Here is an 18,854-nt window from a genome sequence, read left to right on the forward strand (position 1 = left end):
TCCCTGCGTGCTCTGACTCCGTCCATAAGCATATGGAGGGAGTCATAGGAGAACCTGGGTGCAGCCCTGCACCTCTGTGCAATCACTGTCAGTGTTTGCAGCACTTCAATGCTGTAGAATACTGACAGCACAAATGTCAAATTAAAGTTGGACATGGTCCCTTTAAGGAAACAGGCTGATGACGCGTCATGAATGATGTCACCAGGCCCGCTTCCTGTAATTGGGCCGGGAAACGTGCTGGGCGGGCTCAACAAGCCCGACCAAAGTAAATTCATTTTAGGCAGCAGGATGGAGCCAGCAGTGGGGCCGCGACCCGCCACCAATAGCGCCCGTCCCAGATCTACCGAGGTGAGCAAAATCCCGGCCGTAGAGTCTAAACCAGGATGTACAAATTAGAATATTTAATTCATTGTAAGATCATGTACAGAATGGAAATAGAGAGGGAAAGAAGATGGGATTGAGAGGGAGAGAGGGAGAGAGGGAGGGAGAGAGAGAGAGAGAGAGAGAGAGAGAGAGAGAGAGAGAGAGAGAGAGAGAGAGAGAGAGAGAGAGATAAAAGACAAAGAAAAAGTTACAAATTTTTTTTTAAAATCTCCAACAATAATTAAATTCCAAAGGAATGAGAGTCCACGTTTTTGAAAGTAATTTTTCCGTGCCAGAGAGGTTGTTTGGCAGTCACGCTGTTAAAAAATTCACTTAGTCCTAAATACATCAGCTCAGCTCTAACTTTTACTGGTATGTTCAGTGGGTAACTAGTCGACAAGTAGCTCAACTTCACAATCTTACATGGATTTCAATGCCGAGTTTCTTGGCGAGGTACCGGTGGAGCAAAGCAAATTGGGACATCAACATGTGGATTTCCCCATTGAACTGTGCATGTGAAAATTCCAGACTTTGCTGTCCGACTTACTCCACAATAACGGTGAGTGCTGATAGCCTCACCATTATTCTGAATGCAAAATCTGGGCCAATGTATTTTGCAATGGGGAACCACTAGAGGTTGGCATGGGATGAGAGGGGAATGGGACATTAGTACAGAACAGAATACAGATGGTGAAATATTGATGAGTTGTAATTTATGTACAGTGGAAATTGAGAGGCTAGTGAAAACATTGGTTTAGCCAAGAGCCTGGAAGTGACCAATCCAATATAAGGATAAGTATTTCATGAAAGTAGGAATGAAGCAAGAGCAAAGGCAAAGGATGTTGCAGAAATGTAAATAGGTTGTATTAGAGACAGATAGGAAGTGGAGTTTGAAGCTCAGCTTAGGATCAAACAGGAGATTGAGGTTATGCACTGTCAAATTCTGTCTGAGCAAGCAGCTGGCTAGGGGGTGGAATCAGGAGCTAGAGTTGCGAGTTTGGATGGTAGGAGCTGAATAGAATGACTTTGGTTTAGTTCATCTATTGGACAAGCAGATGGACTGCACTGCAGTGGTCATATCATCAAGGACGATTGTAGAGAGGCAGAACTGGGTTTCTTGAGCAAACTTATAGAACTGGTCCAATACCCAAGATGTTGTTGTCAAGGGGAAGCATGCAGACAAGGAGGGGTGCAAAGATGGAGCTCTGTTGGCTAAAATGTGACAGGTAGGGGTGAAAACAAACAAAAGCAGTGCCATGGAGGTGACCACAAAGCAGAGATGCTGAAGGAGAATAGAATGATTGGCTGTGGGGTTTAGGAAGGATAATATACCATGACAGCAGTCACCAAGGGATGTTGTTGTTGACTTTGACGAGGGCAATCTTAGTCCTTTAGACAGATCAGAAATTGAAGAGATGTTTTGGCACAAGGCTAGGTGGCAAAGGCACAGTCACAAATCTTAGAAAGGAAAGATAATTTGGAGATAGTTTAGTAATTGCAGAGGAGGGATGTGCCACGAGGCTTTTTGAGGTTATGGCAACGGTTTTGAAGGACAGATGGAGCCTGATGAAAGGCTGCCACTGATGATGTTAGCAGATACTTTGCCATGGTGAGGCAACTGATTGGTAAGGAGCTGAGTTGGGAGGGGATTGAGGGCGCAAGAGATGGGTCTCATGGAGATGAGCTTGATGAAGGTGCGGGAAGGAGTGGAAGGTTTAAGAGTGACATGAGGTGCTGAAAAATTGAATTTGAGCATGTTAAGGCTGCAATGTACTTCCAATTTTACTTCATATTACAGTTAAATGTGAAAACAAATAGAATCATAGAATGGTTACAGAACGGAAGGTGGCCATTCAGCCTGTCAAGCCCATGCCAACTCTCAGTTAGTCCCACTCCCCTGTTCTTTCCCCGTAGCCCTGCAATTCTTTTTCCTTCAGATACTTATCCAACTCCCTTTTGAAAGATACAATGGAGTCTACCTCCACCAACTTTTCAGGCAGTGCGTTCCAGATCTTAACCACTCGCTGTGTGAAAATGTTTTTTCTTAGGGTTAGGTTGCCTTTGGTTCTTTTGCTAATCACTTTAAATCTGTCTCCTCTGATTCTCGACCCTTCTACCAATGGGAACAGTTTCTCACTATCTACTCTGTCCACATCTCTCATGATTTTGAACACCTCGATCAAATCTCCTCTCAATTTTCTCTGCTCCAAGGAGGACAACCCCAGCTTTTCCAGTCTATCAATGTAACTGAAGTCCCTCATTCCTGGAATCATTATCGTAAATCTCTTCTGCACCTTCTTCTGCCTAAAGCGTGGTGCCCAGAATTGGACACAATACTCCAGTTAGGGCCGAACCAATATTTTATACAGGTTCATCATAATTTCTACGCTTTTGTTCTCTATACCTCTATTTATAAAGCCCAGAATCCCGTAAGCCTTTTTAAACTGCTTTTTCAACCTGCCCTGCCGCCTTCAACAATTTATGCACATATACCCCCAGGTCTCTCTGTTCATGTACCTCCTTTAGGATCATACCATTTAGTTTATATGTCCTCTCCTCATTCTTTCTACCAAATTGCATCACTTCACACTTTTCTGCACTAACTTTCATCTGCCATGTGTCTTCCTGAAGTCTATCACTTTCCTCTTCACTGTACTTCCAATTTTTGTGTCATCTGCAAATTTTGAAATTATGCTAGACTGCCACTGTCCCTTTTATTCCATGGGCTTCAATTTTGCTGGCAATCTGTTGTGTGGCACTTTATCGAATGTCTTTTGGAAATCCATGTACACTACGTCAATCACATTACCCTCATCAAACCTTTCTGTTACCGCATCAAAAAACTCGATCAATTTTGATCAACACGATTTGCCTTTAACAAATCCGCTCTGGGTTTCCTGAATTAATCCACCCCTATCCAAGCGACTGTTAATTTTGTCTCTGATTACTGTTTTTAAAAGCTTCCCCACTACCAAGGTTAAACTGACTGGCCTATAGTTGCTGAGTTTATCCTTACACCCTTTTTTGAACAATGGTGTAACATTTGCAACTCTCCAGTTCTCTGGCACCACCCCCATATCTATGGCGGATTGGAATATTATGGCCAGTACCTCCGCGATTTTCACCCTCAATTCCCTCAGCATCCCAAGATGCATCCCATCCACTCCTGGTGATTTATCTACTTTAAGTACAGCCAGCCTTTCTAATACTACTTCTTTTATCAATTTTTATCTTATCTAGTGTCTCCTCTTCCTCCTCCTCCACTATGTTTATGTCAGCATCCTCTTCCTTGGTGAAGATAGATGCAAAGTTCTCAATTAGTACCTCAGCCAGACCCTCAACCTCCATGCATAGGTCTCCTTTTTGGTCCCTAATTGCCCCCAACTCTCTACTACCCTTTTATTACTTGTATGCCTATAGAAGACTTTTGGGTTACCATTTATGTTGGCTGCCATTCTATTCTCAGACCCTCTCTTTGCCCCATTTTCTTTTTCACTTCTCCTCTGACCTTTTTATATATAGTCTGATTCTCAGATGTTTTTGCAACCTGACATATGAACAGAAATGCCCCCAAAAATATTCCAAAAATAGTATTCCCATTCATGGGTAATGCAGAAAAAAAGTCCAGGTATAAGCAAGAATTTTTAAAAAACAGGACACCAGGGATTCGAAATTCAGGTCCGTCCAAAACGGGTGCTCCTATTGCTTTTTGGCCTCCATTACTGCTGCAATTTTTGAGTAGGGAATCTGACCTAAATTCAGGGATTTTGGGGGGGGGGGGGGGGGGGAAGGAAAAAAAAAAAAAAAAAAAATCGCACCAAGCAGTATTTGCCGGCGCAAATCAGGACTTTGCAGTGATATGGGCGAGAGGTTGGAGCGACATTTCCATGGGGAAATTCACCTTCTGCTCATTAACTCCTCACACCTTTGGAGGAGAGGGTAGAGGCGCTAGTGGGCAGACATTTCCTGTGGCCGCCTGTACTGGCGCTGCTGATCGCCTTGTGGGCAGCATGGGTAAGTGAGACCCCCCTTTATTGCTATCTGTTCCTGAAAGCTCCAGCGCTTACTGTGCCTTTCTTTCTGAAAGTGTGCTAATTACAGCCCCCATGCGTCAATCCCCTACCTCCCCCTCATGGCATCCCTTGTCTCATTTATACTTGCAGATGAGAGTGAGTGAGACCCAACGAGCGGGTCCTAGCGCTGGTGCAAGTGGAAGGGCAATGGAGGAGGACAGCCCTGAGGGGACTGAAAGCCAAGACCAGGCAGATGATGAGATGGAGAGTGGGAGGCAAGGTCTGGATGACAGTTTTGAGGGGACGGAAAGCCATGATGATCATGACGCCCTGGAGGACGGACATTGGGGCCTCGCGCCTAGATGACAACCTGGAGCCCCCTCCATTCGTTAGCAAGCACTTAGATGAGGCAGAGGACGAGGGGACACTGCTGGCAGCACCGCGTCAGTGCTTCCACTCACACGTGCCAGCTCAAATACTGGGAGTATGTGGTCGGATTTAGTGGAGATAGCAGAGGGGCCTGCACTAGGTGTTGCACCAGGGCCTAGCAGGCTGCAGCATGGTGACGGGCAGAGGTGCCATCTCTCCGGGGGCGAGTCCGCATCAGAGTTCTACTGAGGAGGACTCAGACGAGCCCATCGATGTTGGGGCTTATGAAAGAAGGGTGGCGGCCATGCATTCCCAGATTTTGGTGACAATGGCAAGGGTGCTAGACAGGCTGTCGGAAGTGGTGAAGAGCGTGGAGGAGTCTGCCTCCCGCATTGTCGACAGCTCTGCGTACTCCATGGAGCCCAGCATTGCCAGTGTGCAGGTGATGGTGGACCCCCAGAAAGACAGTGCGGATCCAGCTATGATGCTCCAAGTCTTTGGCAATGTGGCAGTTGCCATTACAGCACAGGCGCAAGGGAACAAGCATATCGGTGCTGCCACGGCCCTGGAAGCTCAGAATGCTCTTATGCACTCTGGGCAACAAGCCACAGAGCATCTAACTGCTGGCATCTCTGATGGCTTTGAGACTGTGGCTGCTCTCATGCAGTCTCAGCTCGATGCTACCAGACATCTTAGTGTTGCCTTCATGGCTGGGTCAACCACAGATCACCTTCCGATATTGCGCCACACCACCAACTGTAAGCATCAACTCCCTAAGGATTGATGGGCATTATCTGGACATTGCGTTTGTAATATTTCTCACTGCTGAAAGCTGGCAGCCTGTTGTGGGAGGGGCCCAGGTACTTTTCCATGCTGTACACAAAATCCACATCTGATGGGTTGGGGAGGTCTGGGACAAGTTACAATGGCCAGGAGAAGGCAACTCATCACAGGTAATGGGAAAAGATGGAGGGTCCATTGTTAAGCAATGTGAACTTGTCAGAGATAGATCAGATGTAAGCTGGTCAGTGATCAAGCAATTACCTGGATGAGATAACCCTGAGAGGCAGGAAACCAGAACAAAAGAAAGCCATTAAGCCAGTTGGAAGCGAAAACCCATCCCCAACCATCACTGGAATACACATGGGCCACTCAGACAGAAGCCTCGAAACAAGGAAAAAATTGTATTTGGCCAGAAGAAGCAAACAGACTTTGGATATAAAAGGTGGCCACGTGGCCATTGCTCTCGCTTGCTTCACCTCTACAAGGACCGAGCACTCAGTCTGGGATGGACAGAAGAAACCACCAACGAGCAATCAGGGCCTCGCTATTCAACTATGGAGCTAATCTTGAGACTGGGACTTGGATACTAGACAGTACGGAACCAGAAGAGACACGTTTTCACCAGGAGAAGCAGCGAGCATCATCCCTGCCCACACATCTTTAAGATGACGGCCACTGTGTGAGGAGGCGTCGTGTGTTCTCCCAACCAAGCCTTAGAAAGGTTTTAGTGGGGAGGCTTTGCTGCGAGGACCATAGAGGTATGCCCAGCCGGTTGGTACAGATTTGGTGGTATACTGTGGATCTGAGCAGAGGGTTTAGACGTTGGGTACTTCGCGATAGGGGCTGTTTAGACACGCCAGGGTATTGGACTATACTGCATCGTCACTATATTTACTTATAGTTTTTCTGTGTTGAGGTAGCTTTAATAAAGCATTGATGATTGTGATCAAGGTATTTGTCTGTGATTCATTCATCTGTTCAGTACAGTAATCACTCCCAGGTCTGGAACTAGTGTAACTTGGGGGTGCATCGAAAACACCCAAGGGAAACCACTTACACGACCTGAGCTCCCTCAGATTGGTGGTGGTGGTAATGTGCCGCCCCGGGGGAGCGACACAGGCTCCTCGGATCAGGATCCTGATGATGAGCTCTCTCAGGATCACACCATTCCTGACCCCAGATCTGTCACTCCGCCATTGCATCCGACCATGGACTTGCCCGAGCCAAGGCCGACTGAACCCTCAGAGGAGGATGCTGACCAGTCTTCAGCCAGCCCTTCCAGGGCCAGAGCTGGCCGAGGGCGTCCGAGAAGGACATCTGTAGCTTCCACAAAAAGGAAACAGCAGCCTTCCCAGACCCATGAGTTAGCCACAGGGGAGACATTGCAGCATAGTAGGAGAAGCACGCATAAGAGGGGTTATAAGGAAATGCACATGGGTGAGAAATAGTGTTCGATTTTGCACCATTTTTTAATGATGTAATAAATCTTTATTTTGTGTCCCTAAATCTGGCCAGGTGTATAATTTGACGGTGGGCAATGAGGTATGAAGGGGCTCATTGGGATGGCCATGGAAAAGTGCAGCAGAAGGGTCATTTGGGCATTAGATCATCTGAAACGTGCAGAGACGGGTCTGCACTTCCCTTGCAGGGTTGGGATGGCGACGACTCATACTGTTTGGCCAGCCACGCGCATCCTGGTTCTCCTGCTCCTTTTCCTGAGGTGGTACTATTGGATCGACCTCCAGTGGCTGGCCCCTCATGATTGCCAGGTTATGAAGCATGCAGCAGATGACTATGAAGATGGAGACCCATTCAGGCGAGTACTGCATTGCTCCACCAGAGCGGTACAGGCAACGGAACCTCTGTTTGAGGATCCCGATGCAGTGCTCAATTATGCACCTGGTGGCAGAAGGAGCGTCACTGTAGGAATGTTCGCCAGCAGTCCTGGGGTACCTAAGGGGCATCAGCAGCCAAGTGGACAGTGGATATCCCATGTCCCCAAGCAGCCATCATAATCCTGGTTTGGGCCCAAGAAGACGGCAGGCACACTGCTCTTGTGCAGGATGAAGGCATCGTGGCTGCTGCCTGCATACCGGGCATCAACTGCCCTGATCCTGCGCTGGTGGTCGCACACCAGCTGGACATGAAGGGAATGGAATCCCTTTTTGTACATAAAAATGTGAGCATGGGCTTGTGGCAACCTCAGACCGACGTGTATGCAGTCAATGGCCCCCTGCACCCTGGGGAACCCTGCAATCCGGACAAATCCGACCTAATACTCCACCTCCCTCATCCTGTTGATGGTCCTCAGCCTCTTCAGGCTAAAGTTGGCAAGCATCTGGCTCCTCGCCCACTATCTGGTGCGGGGAGTCAGCGTACCTGGCCCTCCTCCTGATGCCAGCTCCTTCCTTGATAACCTCTCTGCCTTGAGGTCTGCGCCCATCTGTAGGCCCTTCTCCATGTTGGGCAGCCATGGCTGGGTGATGGCGCCGCCTTCTCCTGTGCCTCCCTGCCTCTCACAATGTCCACAAGGCATTCCCCTGCTAACAATGAGCCCATTGCGTCTGCGGGCTCAACCCTCACTCAGAGGCCTCTATGAGGTACAGAATGAGGCCCCGAGGACACTAGTAAAAAACATTTCAAAAGTCACCAAAAGTCTTCAAATCCTCAGCAGGATTTGGAACTCCCAACAATTTGTTAGAACGCCGCAAAATTGTAGCGCACAAAAATCCCGATCCCACCAAACGTCCTTTCTCCTCCGCTGGCTGTCTCGAGCAGCCCAGCACAGTGCTCCAACACAAAAAGCTGTCGGGGGCAGTCAGGATGCAGGTTTTTTTTTAAATATAGTGAATATTGGTTGCGGGGTGGAGCGGCAACAGTGCACACTGCGATTGCGTCATCACGGCCACAACCACAGTACTGCGGCAGAAGTGAGGGGAGTAGGGGGGGGAAGTCAGCACCACTGGAAAAATGGCCTAGCTAAATGTCGCTGGCGCCAGCCATTGGATCACAAGTCAGCGGCAGCTCAACTCCGCTGCCTGGCTGATGCATTCCGGCAGTAACGGGCCTTTTTGGAGACCTGAATTTCAGCCCCCGAGACTCCTCTGCACTTCTTTGAATAGTACCAAAGGATCTTTAACATCCACCGGAACAGGACCTTGTCTTAACATCTCATCAAAAGACGGTACCTCTGACAATGTAGGACTTCCTCAAAATCGCACTGAAAGGTTAGCCTAGATTATATGCTCAAATTCTGGAGTAGGGTATCTGCTTGTAATGGTACATGTCTTTATACACACACACACAAACAACAAACATTGACAATGCCAGTATATAAAACATTTGAAAATTCAGTAAAAACGTTTGATGAATACTGTTGTGTAACTGTAAAGCATGCACTCCCATGTTCCGCCACCAGGGAGCACATCCCTGAAATCCCAAGGGAACTCAGCATCACTTGGGAGCACTGTATATAAGCCGGCCCCCAAGGCCTATTCCTCACTCTGGAGTGTCTCAATGAAGACTGAGGTCACTGTTACTTTAACCTCCCTGTGTGCAGTCTCATCTGTGTTAGGGACACAATAACTGGCGACGAGTATATGAATCCAACGCAAAGATGCAACAAACTGTGGGCATCCTGGAGAAGTTCTCAGAGGGTGAGGACTGGGAAGCCTATGTCGAACGGCTACACCAGTACTTTGGAGCCAACGAGCTGGACGGAGAAGGAAGTGCTGCAAAAAGGAGAGCGGTCCTCATCACTGTCTGCGGGGCACCGACCTACAGCCTCATGAAGAATCTTCTGGCTCCGGTGAAACCCACAGATAAGTCGTATGAGGAACTGTGTACATTGGTTCGGGAGCATCTTAATCCGAGGGAGAGCGTGCTGATGGCGAGGTATCAGTTCTACACGTGCCAGCGATCTGAAGGTCAGGAAGTGGCAAGCTACGTCGCCGAGCTAAGGCGACTTGTAGGACAATGCGAGTTTGATGGGTACCTGGAGCAAATGCTCAGAGACTTTTTTGTACTGGATACTGGCCACGAGACCATCCTACGAAAACTTTTGACTGTAGAGACATCGACCCTCAGTAAGGCCATTGCAATAGCACAGGCATTTATGTCTACCAGTGATAACACCAAACAAATCTCTCAGCACACAAGTGCTGGCAATGTTCATAAATTAACTGGAACTGTGTTTGCAAGCAGAAATGTACAGGGCAGAAACCACGCGTCTGCAACTGCCAGCAGGCCTCCGGTGACCCAGATGACTGAGTCCACAACAAAGGATGAATGCAAGGCAATTCACACCTTGTTGGCGTTGTGGAGGCTTCCATTCAGCCTATTCATGCCGCTTCAAAAGCGTATGTTTGCAAGAGCTGTGGAACAATGGGGCCCCTCCAACGAGCTTGCAGACGAGCTGCAAGCTCTGCAAAACCTGCTAACCACCACGTGGCAGAGGAAGATCGGTGATTGGTGGATCAAAGCAATTTCGAGCCTCAGAGAAAGAAGGCAGATGCTGAAAGTACACAGGATGCACACATTTGAGACGAAATGTCCACCTATAATGCTAAATGTAAAATTGAATGGCTTACCCGTAGCCATGGAACTGGACACTGGCGCTAGCTAATCCATCATGAGTAAAAAGATGTTTGAGACACTGTGGTGCAACAAGGCACTCAGACCAGCCCTGAGCCCCATCCACACAAAACTAAGCAACGCGTCCAGAGAGGCACCACTAAGTTTGTGGTCCTGGCCCTCCAGATCATGGTCAAGGATCCATGTCGACTATGCGGGCCCGTTTCTCGGTAAAATGTTCCTAGATGCTTTTTCAAAATGGATTGAATGTGAAATAATGTCGGGAAGCACCGCCACTGCCACCATTGAAAGCCTGAGGGCCATGTTTGCCACCCACGGCCTGCCTGACATACTGATCAGTGACAATGGGCCATGTTTCACCAGTGCCAAATTTAAAGAATTCATGACCCGCAATGGGATCAAACATGTCACCTCAGCCCCGTTTAAACCAACCTCCAATGGGCAGGCAGAGCGGGCAATACAAACAATCAAACAGAGCCTTAAACAAGTCACAGAAGGCTCACTCCAAACCTGCCTGTCCCGAGTGCTGCTCAGCTACCGCACGAGACCCCACTCGCTCACAGGGGTGCCCCCGGCTGAGCTACTCATGAAAAGGACACTTAAAACCAGACTCTCGCTGATTCACCCCAACCTGCATGATCAGGTAGAGAGCAGGCGGCAGCAACAAAATGTAAACGATGGTCGCGCCACTGTGTTACGGGAAATTGATCTGAATGACCCTGTGTAAGTGCTAAACTATGGACAGTGTCCCAAGTGGATCGCGGGCACGATAATAGCTAAAGAAGGGAGTAGGGTGTTTGTAGTCAAAATAGACAATGGACAAATTTGCAGAAAGCACCTGGACCAAACGATGCTGCGGTTCACAGACTGCCCTGAACAACCCACAGCAGACACCACCTTTTTCGAGCCCACGACACACACCCAAAGGATCAATGACACCACCCCGGACCAGGAAATCGAACCCATCACGCCCAACAACCCAGCAAGGCCAGGCTCACCCAGCAGCCCTACAGGGCCAACAACACACCAGCCCAGCGACAGCACAGCCAACACACCAGAACAGACATTTGTACCGAGGCGGTCCACCAGGGAAAGAAAGGTTCCCGACCGCCTCACCTTGTAAATAGTTTTCACTTTGACTTTTGGGGGGGGGGGGGTGGGGGGAAGTGATGTTGTGTATCTGTAAAGCATGCACTCCCATGTTCCTCCACAGGGAGCGCATCCCCTGAAGTCCCAGAATCCCTTGGGAGCACTGTATATAAGCCGGCCCCCAAGGCCTGTTCCTCATTCTGGAGTGTCTTAATAAAGACTGAGGTCACTGTTACTTTAACCTCCCTGTGTGCAGTCTCATCTGTGTTAGGAACACAATAAATACCAATTCAATGTGCAAAACAAACCCCTTTCTAGCAGAGAGAACATAAAGTCATGCCATCCATTTTTTGTATATATCTATCCAAGAAATTTGGTCATATTTAAATTGAGGGTGCTGATTTTTACCTCTGTTTATTTAGAATTTTTTCAAGTTTAGCATCCTCTGCAGACTGCAGTGCTGGAGTTGATGTGAGAGGACAAACGGAGGCCAAATATTGGACCAGCTGCACATGCTGACCAGGTCGAAATGATCGGCCTTTCCCTTGACTGTAAAGCCACTCTGCTTTGAGGCTGAAACAAAACAAAAGTGTTCATATAATGTTATACAGTACATTCATCTGCTGTTATACCCGCGGTCTCTGCCTCCCCCTTTTTAAAGGGCCCACTTCTGCTTTATGGGAGGACCACTGAATTCCACCAATTGGCGAGGTGTCAGTCAACATTCATTCAGAACTGGCAGCTCACTGATATTATTCTAATGGGATTTGGAAGCATTTCAAGCTTTGGTATGGTGCATAATGTTCAGATACTATTTTTTCTGGTACTTTACAGTGAAAGCAGCTGTGGAACATCTTGATATGGTACATGGCTGGCTAGAATATGTTTTTGAAGAACTGTAGCAACAAAGTATATGGTAAGAGAAAGATAAGAGAAAGATAATTGAACAATCACTTTACCTCTTCTGAAAAGCTTTCATGTACAAAGTATTGCCCATACTAAAAACAAACAATACCCTATGCCACAGTGCTGTGTATAGCAAACAATTAAAAACTTCAAGGAGGAAAGGATGCACATTATGGGAGCACCTATACAATATGGACTGCAACAGTTCACAAAGCCAGCCCACCACCCCTTTCTCAGAGAAACTAGGGATGGGTAATAAATGCCAACCTTGCCAACGACACCTACATCACAAGAATTTAAAAAATGGTCCAGTCTGTATGCAGGATAGGTAAAAGATATGGGGGGAGGGGGTGAAATGACCCCTTTTTATAGCCCCTTTAGTGCCTCCGGAGAGTGCCAAACGGGGTGCAAGGCAGTTTTCACCCAGCAAGGGGGGGGGGGGGCGCGCTGCCACCTCCTGGGAAATTGCCCGGGAGATTTGGGAGGCAATGATCCAACAGTGCTGCGCCCCGCATCATCACCGTGTGGTCAATCCCCTCTTCAGCCCGCGCCGACCCCTTAACGCCCTGCGGGGGAAAGTGCCCCGCGGGCCGTGAGGCTGGCACGATTGGATGTCAACGCCTGCTCCGCAGGCTGCGAAACTGGTGGACATCTGACTCAGGGCGCCGTTTAAAGGGAGGCCTGCAGCGCCCCAGGGCCGCCATGTTTGTTTGTCAGCCGACTCTTGGGTTGGCTCAACCATGCTGGCCCTAGTGTTGTCCAGGCTACCATCATGCAGCCCGGCACTCAGTCTTAGGTGGCGGGCTGCTGGCTCGGTCGATTGCGTCTCTGGTGGCCCAGTGGTGGCCAAAGGGTCTGCAGAGTGCACAGTGGCCCTCCGTTTGGCATTGTAGCACTTCAGCGCCACACAGAGCATCTGCGTAGTGTTGGACTCAGCGCCACAGTAGTGTCCCAGGACCGCCCCTACAGGAAGCGGAGCGCTTCCTTTCAGGGGCAGTAGGCCCACTTCTGCGTCGAGGGTGGGACTTTCGGGCTGGGTGCTAAAAGTCCGAGACAAAATCCTGCACAATATTTATCCTTTCTGCTTGTGTCAGTGACTCTTTGAAGGGAGATCGCCATAGTAAGTCTTTGTATTTTCATGCCTCAACCTCTCGTGTGATTGAGGATAAATGCTCTACAACCATGACTTTTCAAAATTGATCTAACACTGTGATCTCACACTAAATAGCACAATATGTAGAAGAGGATCCCCATATCTTCATTTAACTTGCCAGCTTGGTTTCTGTCAGATTCGTTTACAGAAATATTTTTTTAAAGTCACATTATAATTAATGTAAAAATAAATTGTCCCTTACGGTCTCATAGGCACTGGGTGCCTCTTGTAGCATTCTTTTTGTGTGAGCCAAGTGGAGGTTGGGAGCCATTAGACTACTGAGGCAGGAGAGGGGGCAACGCTAATTACAGACAAGCACAATCCCATCCTCAATCTGCTTCCACATTTGCAATTCCAGCTGAATAGCAATCACGATTGACAATCTTCAACCTTCCTAATCCACACAGCCTAATTTCAGCAACCCTACTGCCATCCCAGCCGACATCGGTTAACCTACCTAATCTGTTTGATGCATTTACTGACTGCCTTAGCCTGCTGAGCCATCTGGGTTGGGATAGATGTTTTGAAAGTTTTTCCAGGTTATGCTTTCCAAGAGTAACCAGAATGTCGGGAAAGAAATGCCATGCGTATTTTAAGGTCTTTCTGTAGTCAGGGTTAAATTGAAGTAGAGCAAAGCAAGTTTTATATGGATTAAAATAGATTAACCAAAGCCCCTTAAAAGGGGTTGATGCAATGATTTAAATACTTGTGTGCCAATGATTTACATTACAACACAGGAAAGCTTTTACTTTGCGGGGTTTTTAAGAATCATCTACAGTCACAACAGCCCGACAGTAGTTTCCATCCAATCAGAAGTTGTACCTTTCCTATCTGTCCTCACAGAGGCATGTACCCAAGGAGCTAGCAAGTGCCTCACTTGGGATTAATGTGCTTACTGGATTTAACATTAGCATACTTTTCTATGCTACCAACTTTTCTTTGAAATGGATATTATTGCAAAAAAAGTTTTAAAGAATAGTGCAACTAACATTTTATTTACAAATGTTAGTAAAATGAAACAGGGAAATTGACATATTAACAAAGTAAAACACAATATAACAGAAAAGTCAAGAAAGAACAAAAAACTTGCATTTGTATAGCACCTTTCATGCCCTCAGGATGTTCCACAGCATTCAACAGCCAATTAAGTACTTTTGAAGTACTGCTGTAATGTAGGCAAACACAGCACCCAATTTGCGCACAGCAAGGCCCACAAACACTAATTGGATGAATGACCAGCAAATCTGTTTTTAGTGGTGTTGGCTAAAGGGTGAATGTTGGCCAGGACAAAAGAAAACTCTCTGCTCTTCTTCACGTAGTGTCATTGGATCTTTAACATCCAACTGAATCATTAGGAAGGTAGATCGGCACTTGATTTAACCTCTCATCTATGACAGTGCAGCTTTCCTTCAATACTGCACTGGAGCACTGGCTTAGATCATGAGCTGAAAATCTTAGTATAGGACACAAACACACAAACTGCTGCTGCATTGCAAATGGTATTTACTGGAACCTAATAGAGTGATGTCCAGGAAGCAGCATGGAATGGACCAGATAACCCAAAATCTGCTTTGAGCTTTTTCCCTATAATAAAGTAGAATACACTAAACCACCCAGTTAGTTATTTTTTGAATCTATTTATTATGGCAGGACAGTAGAAACCAGTGTTGAGCAGAACTTGCATGATGTGGCAGTTTCTGGAAACTATGAGTGTTCAAGACAACCATGGTGCAAGAAATATGTCCAGCCGGTTTATATTTTAGTTTGCAGTTCTGACAAGGGGTACACACTCAGGGCTAGAAATTGCCAGCCTTGTGCCCATTTTTTCAGCGATATTTTGCCGTTTTTGACGTTAAAAAGGTGCTCAACTAAACTGGCCAAAGTTGTGCGCCGGCGGTTTTGAAATACCACTGAAAAGCGGACCGCCATCGTACAACACTAAAAAACGTGATATTGCTTTAAATTGGCCGTTCAGCACACCTGTATTCTGCGCGAAAAAAACGGCAGGTAAAAAGCTGTGTTGCAGCCCCAGAAACAGCGGTAAGTATGAAGACCTGCAAAAAAAGGTAAGTTAAAGCTTTTATTTTTTTTTAATTCTTTTGCAGCAATTACTTAGTTATGGGTCTTGTACATGTTTTGTAATTTTTGATTTTTTGCAATTTTTGTGTGTGTTTTCCCCCCTCCCAGGGCCTGTCTTTTTAGCGGTAATCGGCCCCAGACTAAAGCTGGTGAGGACCGTGGTTTCCACCACAAATCCTCATGCAATGCCAATTTTTACCGTCGGGCGCATTTTGTTGCCAATTTTACCCCTTTAAAAAAATAGCGGTATTTGTAACAGTATTTTTGCGCAAAAATGCCCAAAAAATACCGCTATCGCTAAAAGACCAATTTCTAGCCTCAGTGTGATACAACGCATATTTTCTATTTATAGATACTGACCAACTTGCTGTGTATTTCCAGTATTTTCTGTTTTTGGTTCAGATTTCTATTATTTGCAGTTTTTTCTTTTTATTTATGGAATGAAAAACATTTGACATTAAAGCAGCTTAAATAATGAATATTTGAAGTGAATATGTAAGTGGATAATTTGGCATCTAGAGGGTTAATAGTATCATTATCGTAGGCAGTCCCTCGTATCGAGGATGACTTGCTTCCATGCCAAAAAGTTCACAGGTGTTTCAATAAGGACCTAATATTCCAGGTCCCGAACTAAATCTTGAAGGGTGGAAGATGTCGGTGTGTGGATTTTTTTTTAAAAACGTGTGGTGCCGTTGCACACCAGTCATCACACGGGCTTGACAGAGCTAGGTCTTGGTCCAGTGGCAAGAATTAACCAAGACGACTGGAGACCAGCTCTGCTGCATGGACCTAGCGCGCACACATATCACAGTGTGCTCGAACTCTCTGGAAAGTGAATGAATATCTATACCGATAATCGCCATGCCTTCGGGATAGTACATAACTACATGACCGCTTGGGGGAAGACAGGGGTTCGTCACCTCGGGCGGTGAGGCCATCAAACATGAAGGCTGAATTAGGCGGTTAATAGATGCAGCTAGTAAGCCCGCCCGAGCAGCGGCGATCAAAGTAAAAGCCCACCAGCAGGTGGTGAACAATATTCAGAAAGGAAACGAGGCTGCAGATGAGGCTGCTCGTGCGGCGGCAGTATCCGTCGAAGTTAAGGCAGAACCAGTATGCAGCCTGACTATGGAGGAGGACATTAACATAGTAAAATTACATGCAGACATTAGCAATAAAGACAAATCAGAATGGAAAAAGAAAGGAGGGGTGCCCAGGTCGGACTCCATATGGAGAAAGGACGGGAAGGTATTAATTGGCCCACTCCTGCACAAGGAAGATGCTCATGGAATTACATCACGGCATCAACCATGCCGTACGTAATGCCATGATAACAAGTAGCTCAAGAGATTGGTGGTGGTCGAGAATGGGACACGACGTTGCTAAGTACTGTCAGCAATGCATCACATGCGCCCAACATAATCCAGGAAAGGCATCAAAATAAGAATGGCTCATCACCCACGTCTACGGGGACCGTGGGAGAATAAACAAATTGATTTTACCGGCCCACTGCCAAACTCTCGAGGAAGAAAGTACTGTTTAGTAATGATAGATTTATTCACGCGGTGGGTAGAAGCATTCGCCACCCAGAATTGTACTGCAACAACAGTCGCTTGCATCCTTGCCGAAGAGGCAATTCCCCAATGGCAAATTCCGACCCAAATTGACTCTGATCAAGGAACCCACTTCACTGGGCAGATGGTAAAGCTGTTATGCACCACACTGGGCATCAAACAGGAGTTTCACATCCCCTACCACCCTCAGAGTTCAGGGATGGTGGAACAGATGAATTGTGCAATAAAGACAGCTCTGTCCAAAGCCATCCAAGAAACCAGACAGACTTGGCCAGAATTTCTGCCTGCTATATCGATGCGACAACGAGCAACTCCAAATCGCATCATGGGCTTAAACCCATATGAGCTTATGACCGGCCGAGCCATGATTGCCTGAGGGCGTAATCACAGGACAACTGGACTTAAGCCCGCTATGCGACAGAAAACGGAGATACGTAATGTAATTAAGTATACAACGAAAGGGTATGAGGCAGGAAGTCAGGGAACAGCAGGCAGGTAGAGACCAGGATGAGGATTTAGAATCTCCGGCAGACGTGCCACAGGTAGGAGAATAGGTAATGGTTAAAGGCTTACTGGGCCACACGGGGTTTGCCCTGCGATGGTTAGGCCCATATGTTAATAAGCGGCGATACGTGCGCATGTGTAGACATAAACGATGTTGGGCGAAGGGAACATTGGACACAATTAAAAAAGACTAATATGTAGCGGATGGCCTGAGGGCATACACGTTTACTTTATTGCAGGATGGTAGGATGGGGAGAACAACTGTTGGCTCTGTGCGCAGTATGGGTACGCGCGAACCATAAGGGGCATCTGTGTGGAGCAGTGGATTTGTAGATAATCACATCACCTCTCAATCTTTGATTTGCACCTAATCCAGATTGAAGAAGATCTATCGAACACCAACAGTAATGAGCAAAATGAGTTTGGCCATTCTTAACTCCGTTCCCAATGGGTGAGAGCCTATAGCATCAATCTATTCTCAATTCAGCACCAATTGGTACTCAAAAGCAGTTCACACTGGTGAAGCGAGGCATTGGTGTCGAGGAATTTTGTTGGAAGCCAGTAGCAAAGCTTTATGCTGCATCTAATTATCCAATAACATATCTAGGAATATTTGATATAAATATTGCTATCAAAAGAAGAAGTGTTTCATTCCTTACTACTGAAATACTTTATAAGCACAAAATAAAAATGTAATACATATTCTAGTAAACAAGAGTTGATGTTAACCAGAACTAGGTGTGTCTAATAAATTTTATATGTAATTCTGTAACAAAAATCCAAGTTTCCATTTACCTCTCTTTCTGTGAGATTACATAACCATCTAGAATCCGCAGGGTTAAACACCAACTGACTATATATGGTCTATAGTCAAATCCAGGAAGGGAGGGTGTGACCATCACACATGGATTGCTCATGATTGACAGCTGCTCCAACTCACAAAGGAACCCTAGATAGGAAACCTAATGGAAAACATCTCATATGATTTAAGAAAGGATAAGGAAGATTCATTACAATGTGATGTCCTGCTAGGTAAGAAAAAAATATCTGATTTTAGAATGCAAAGTATGATACAGCATTGATGCATCTTCTGAAAATTAGTCCAGCATTTACACTATATATTACTGCTACAATCATATTCACTGCACAACAACTTGAATAATAGCCTTTCTTGTATTGTTACTTTCATGAAATGAAATTAAATGGAGTGTACCTCATTTAGATCTCTAATTTCATTCTCTGCTAGAGAGAGGATGTTTAAATCTGGAGGCAGGTGACTGGAAGCAGACCGGAGTGTTGTGATAGTATTTCCATGCAACAGCAGTATCTGTTAAGTTAAAACTATATTTAGAAGTTGCATTTCCTCAGCATAGCTCTACAACTCCAGAACCTTTTGCAAACTGGAAAACATTACTTGGCTTAGTTCTA

At 46.4% G+C, this 18,854-nt stretch overlaps 2 protein-coding genes across 3 annotated transcripts in view; one reads left to right on the forward strand and one right to left on the reverse strand.

The window, feature by feature from the left end:
• Positions 1-18,854, forward strand: part of rpl24 (ribosomal protein L24) — a 257,054-nt gene that overhangs the window by 151,890 nt on the left and 86,310 nt on the right. The gene's annotated exons all lie outside the window — the stretch shown is intronic.
• The window catches only part of cep97 (centrosomal protein 97), a 126,075-nt gene that overhangs the window by 29,622 nt on the left and 77,599 nt on the right, over positions 1-18,854 (reverse strand). For both annotated transcript variants that reach the window (XM_070892989.1, XM_070892988.1), the window contains 3 exons: positions 18,640-18,753; positions 18,222-18,388; positions 11,619-11,783 (listed from right to left, as the gene is read on the reverse strand). In XM_070892989.1, the coding sequence (XP_070749090.1) occupies positions 11,619-11,783; positions 18,222-18,388; positions 18,640-18,753 (446 nt within the window). The remainder of the gene's footprint in view (positions 1-11,618; positions 11,784-18,221; positions 18,389-18,639; positions 18,754-18,854) is intronic.

The sequence above is a fragment of the Pristiophorus japonicus genome, chromosome 11 (assembly GCF_044704955.1).
Source record: "Pristiophorus japonicus isolate sPriJap1 chromosome 11, sPriJap1.hap1, whole genome shotgun sequence".
NCBI classification, from domain to species: domain Eukaryota; kingdom Metazoa; phylum Chordata; class Chondrichthyes; family Pristiophoridae; genus Pristiophorus; species Pristiophorus japonicus.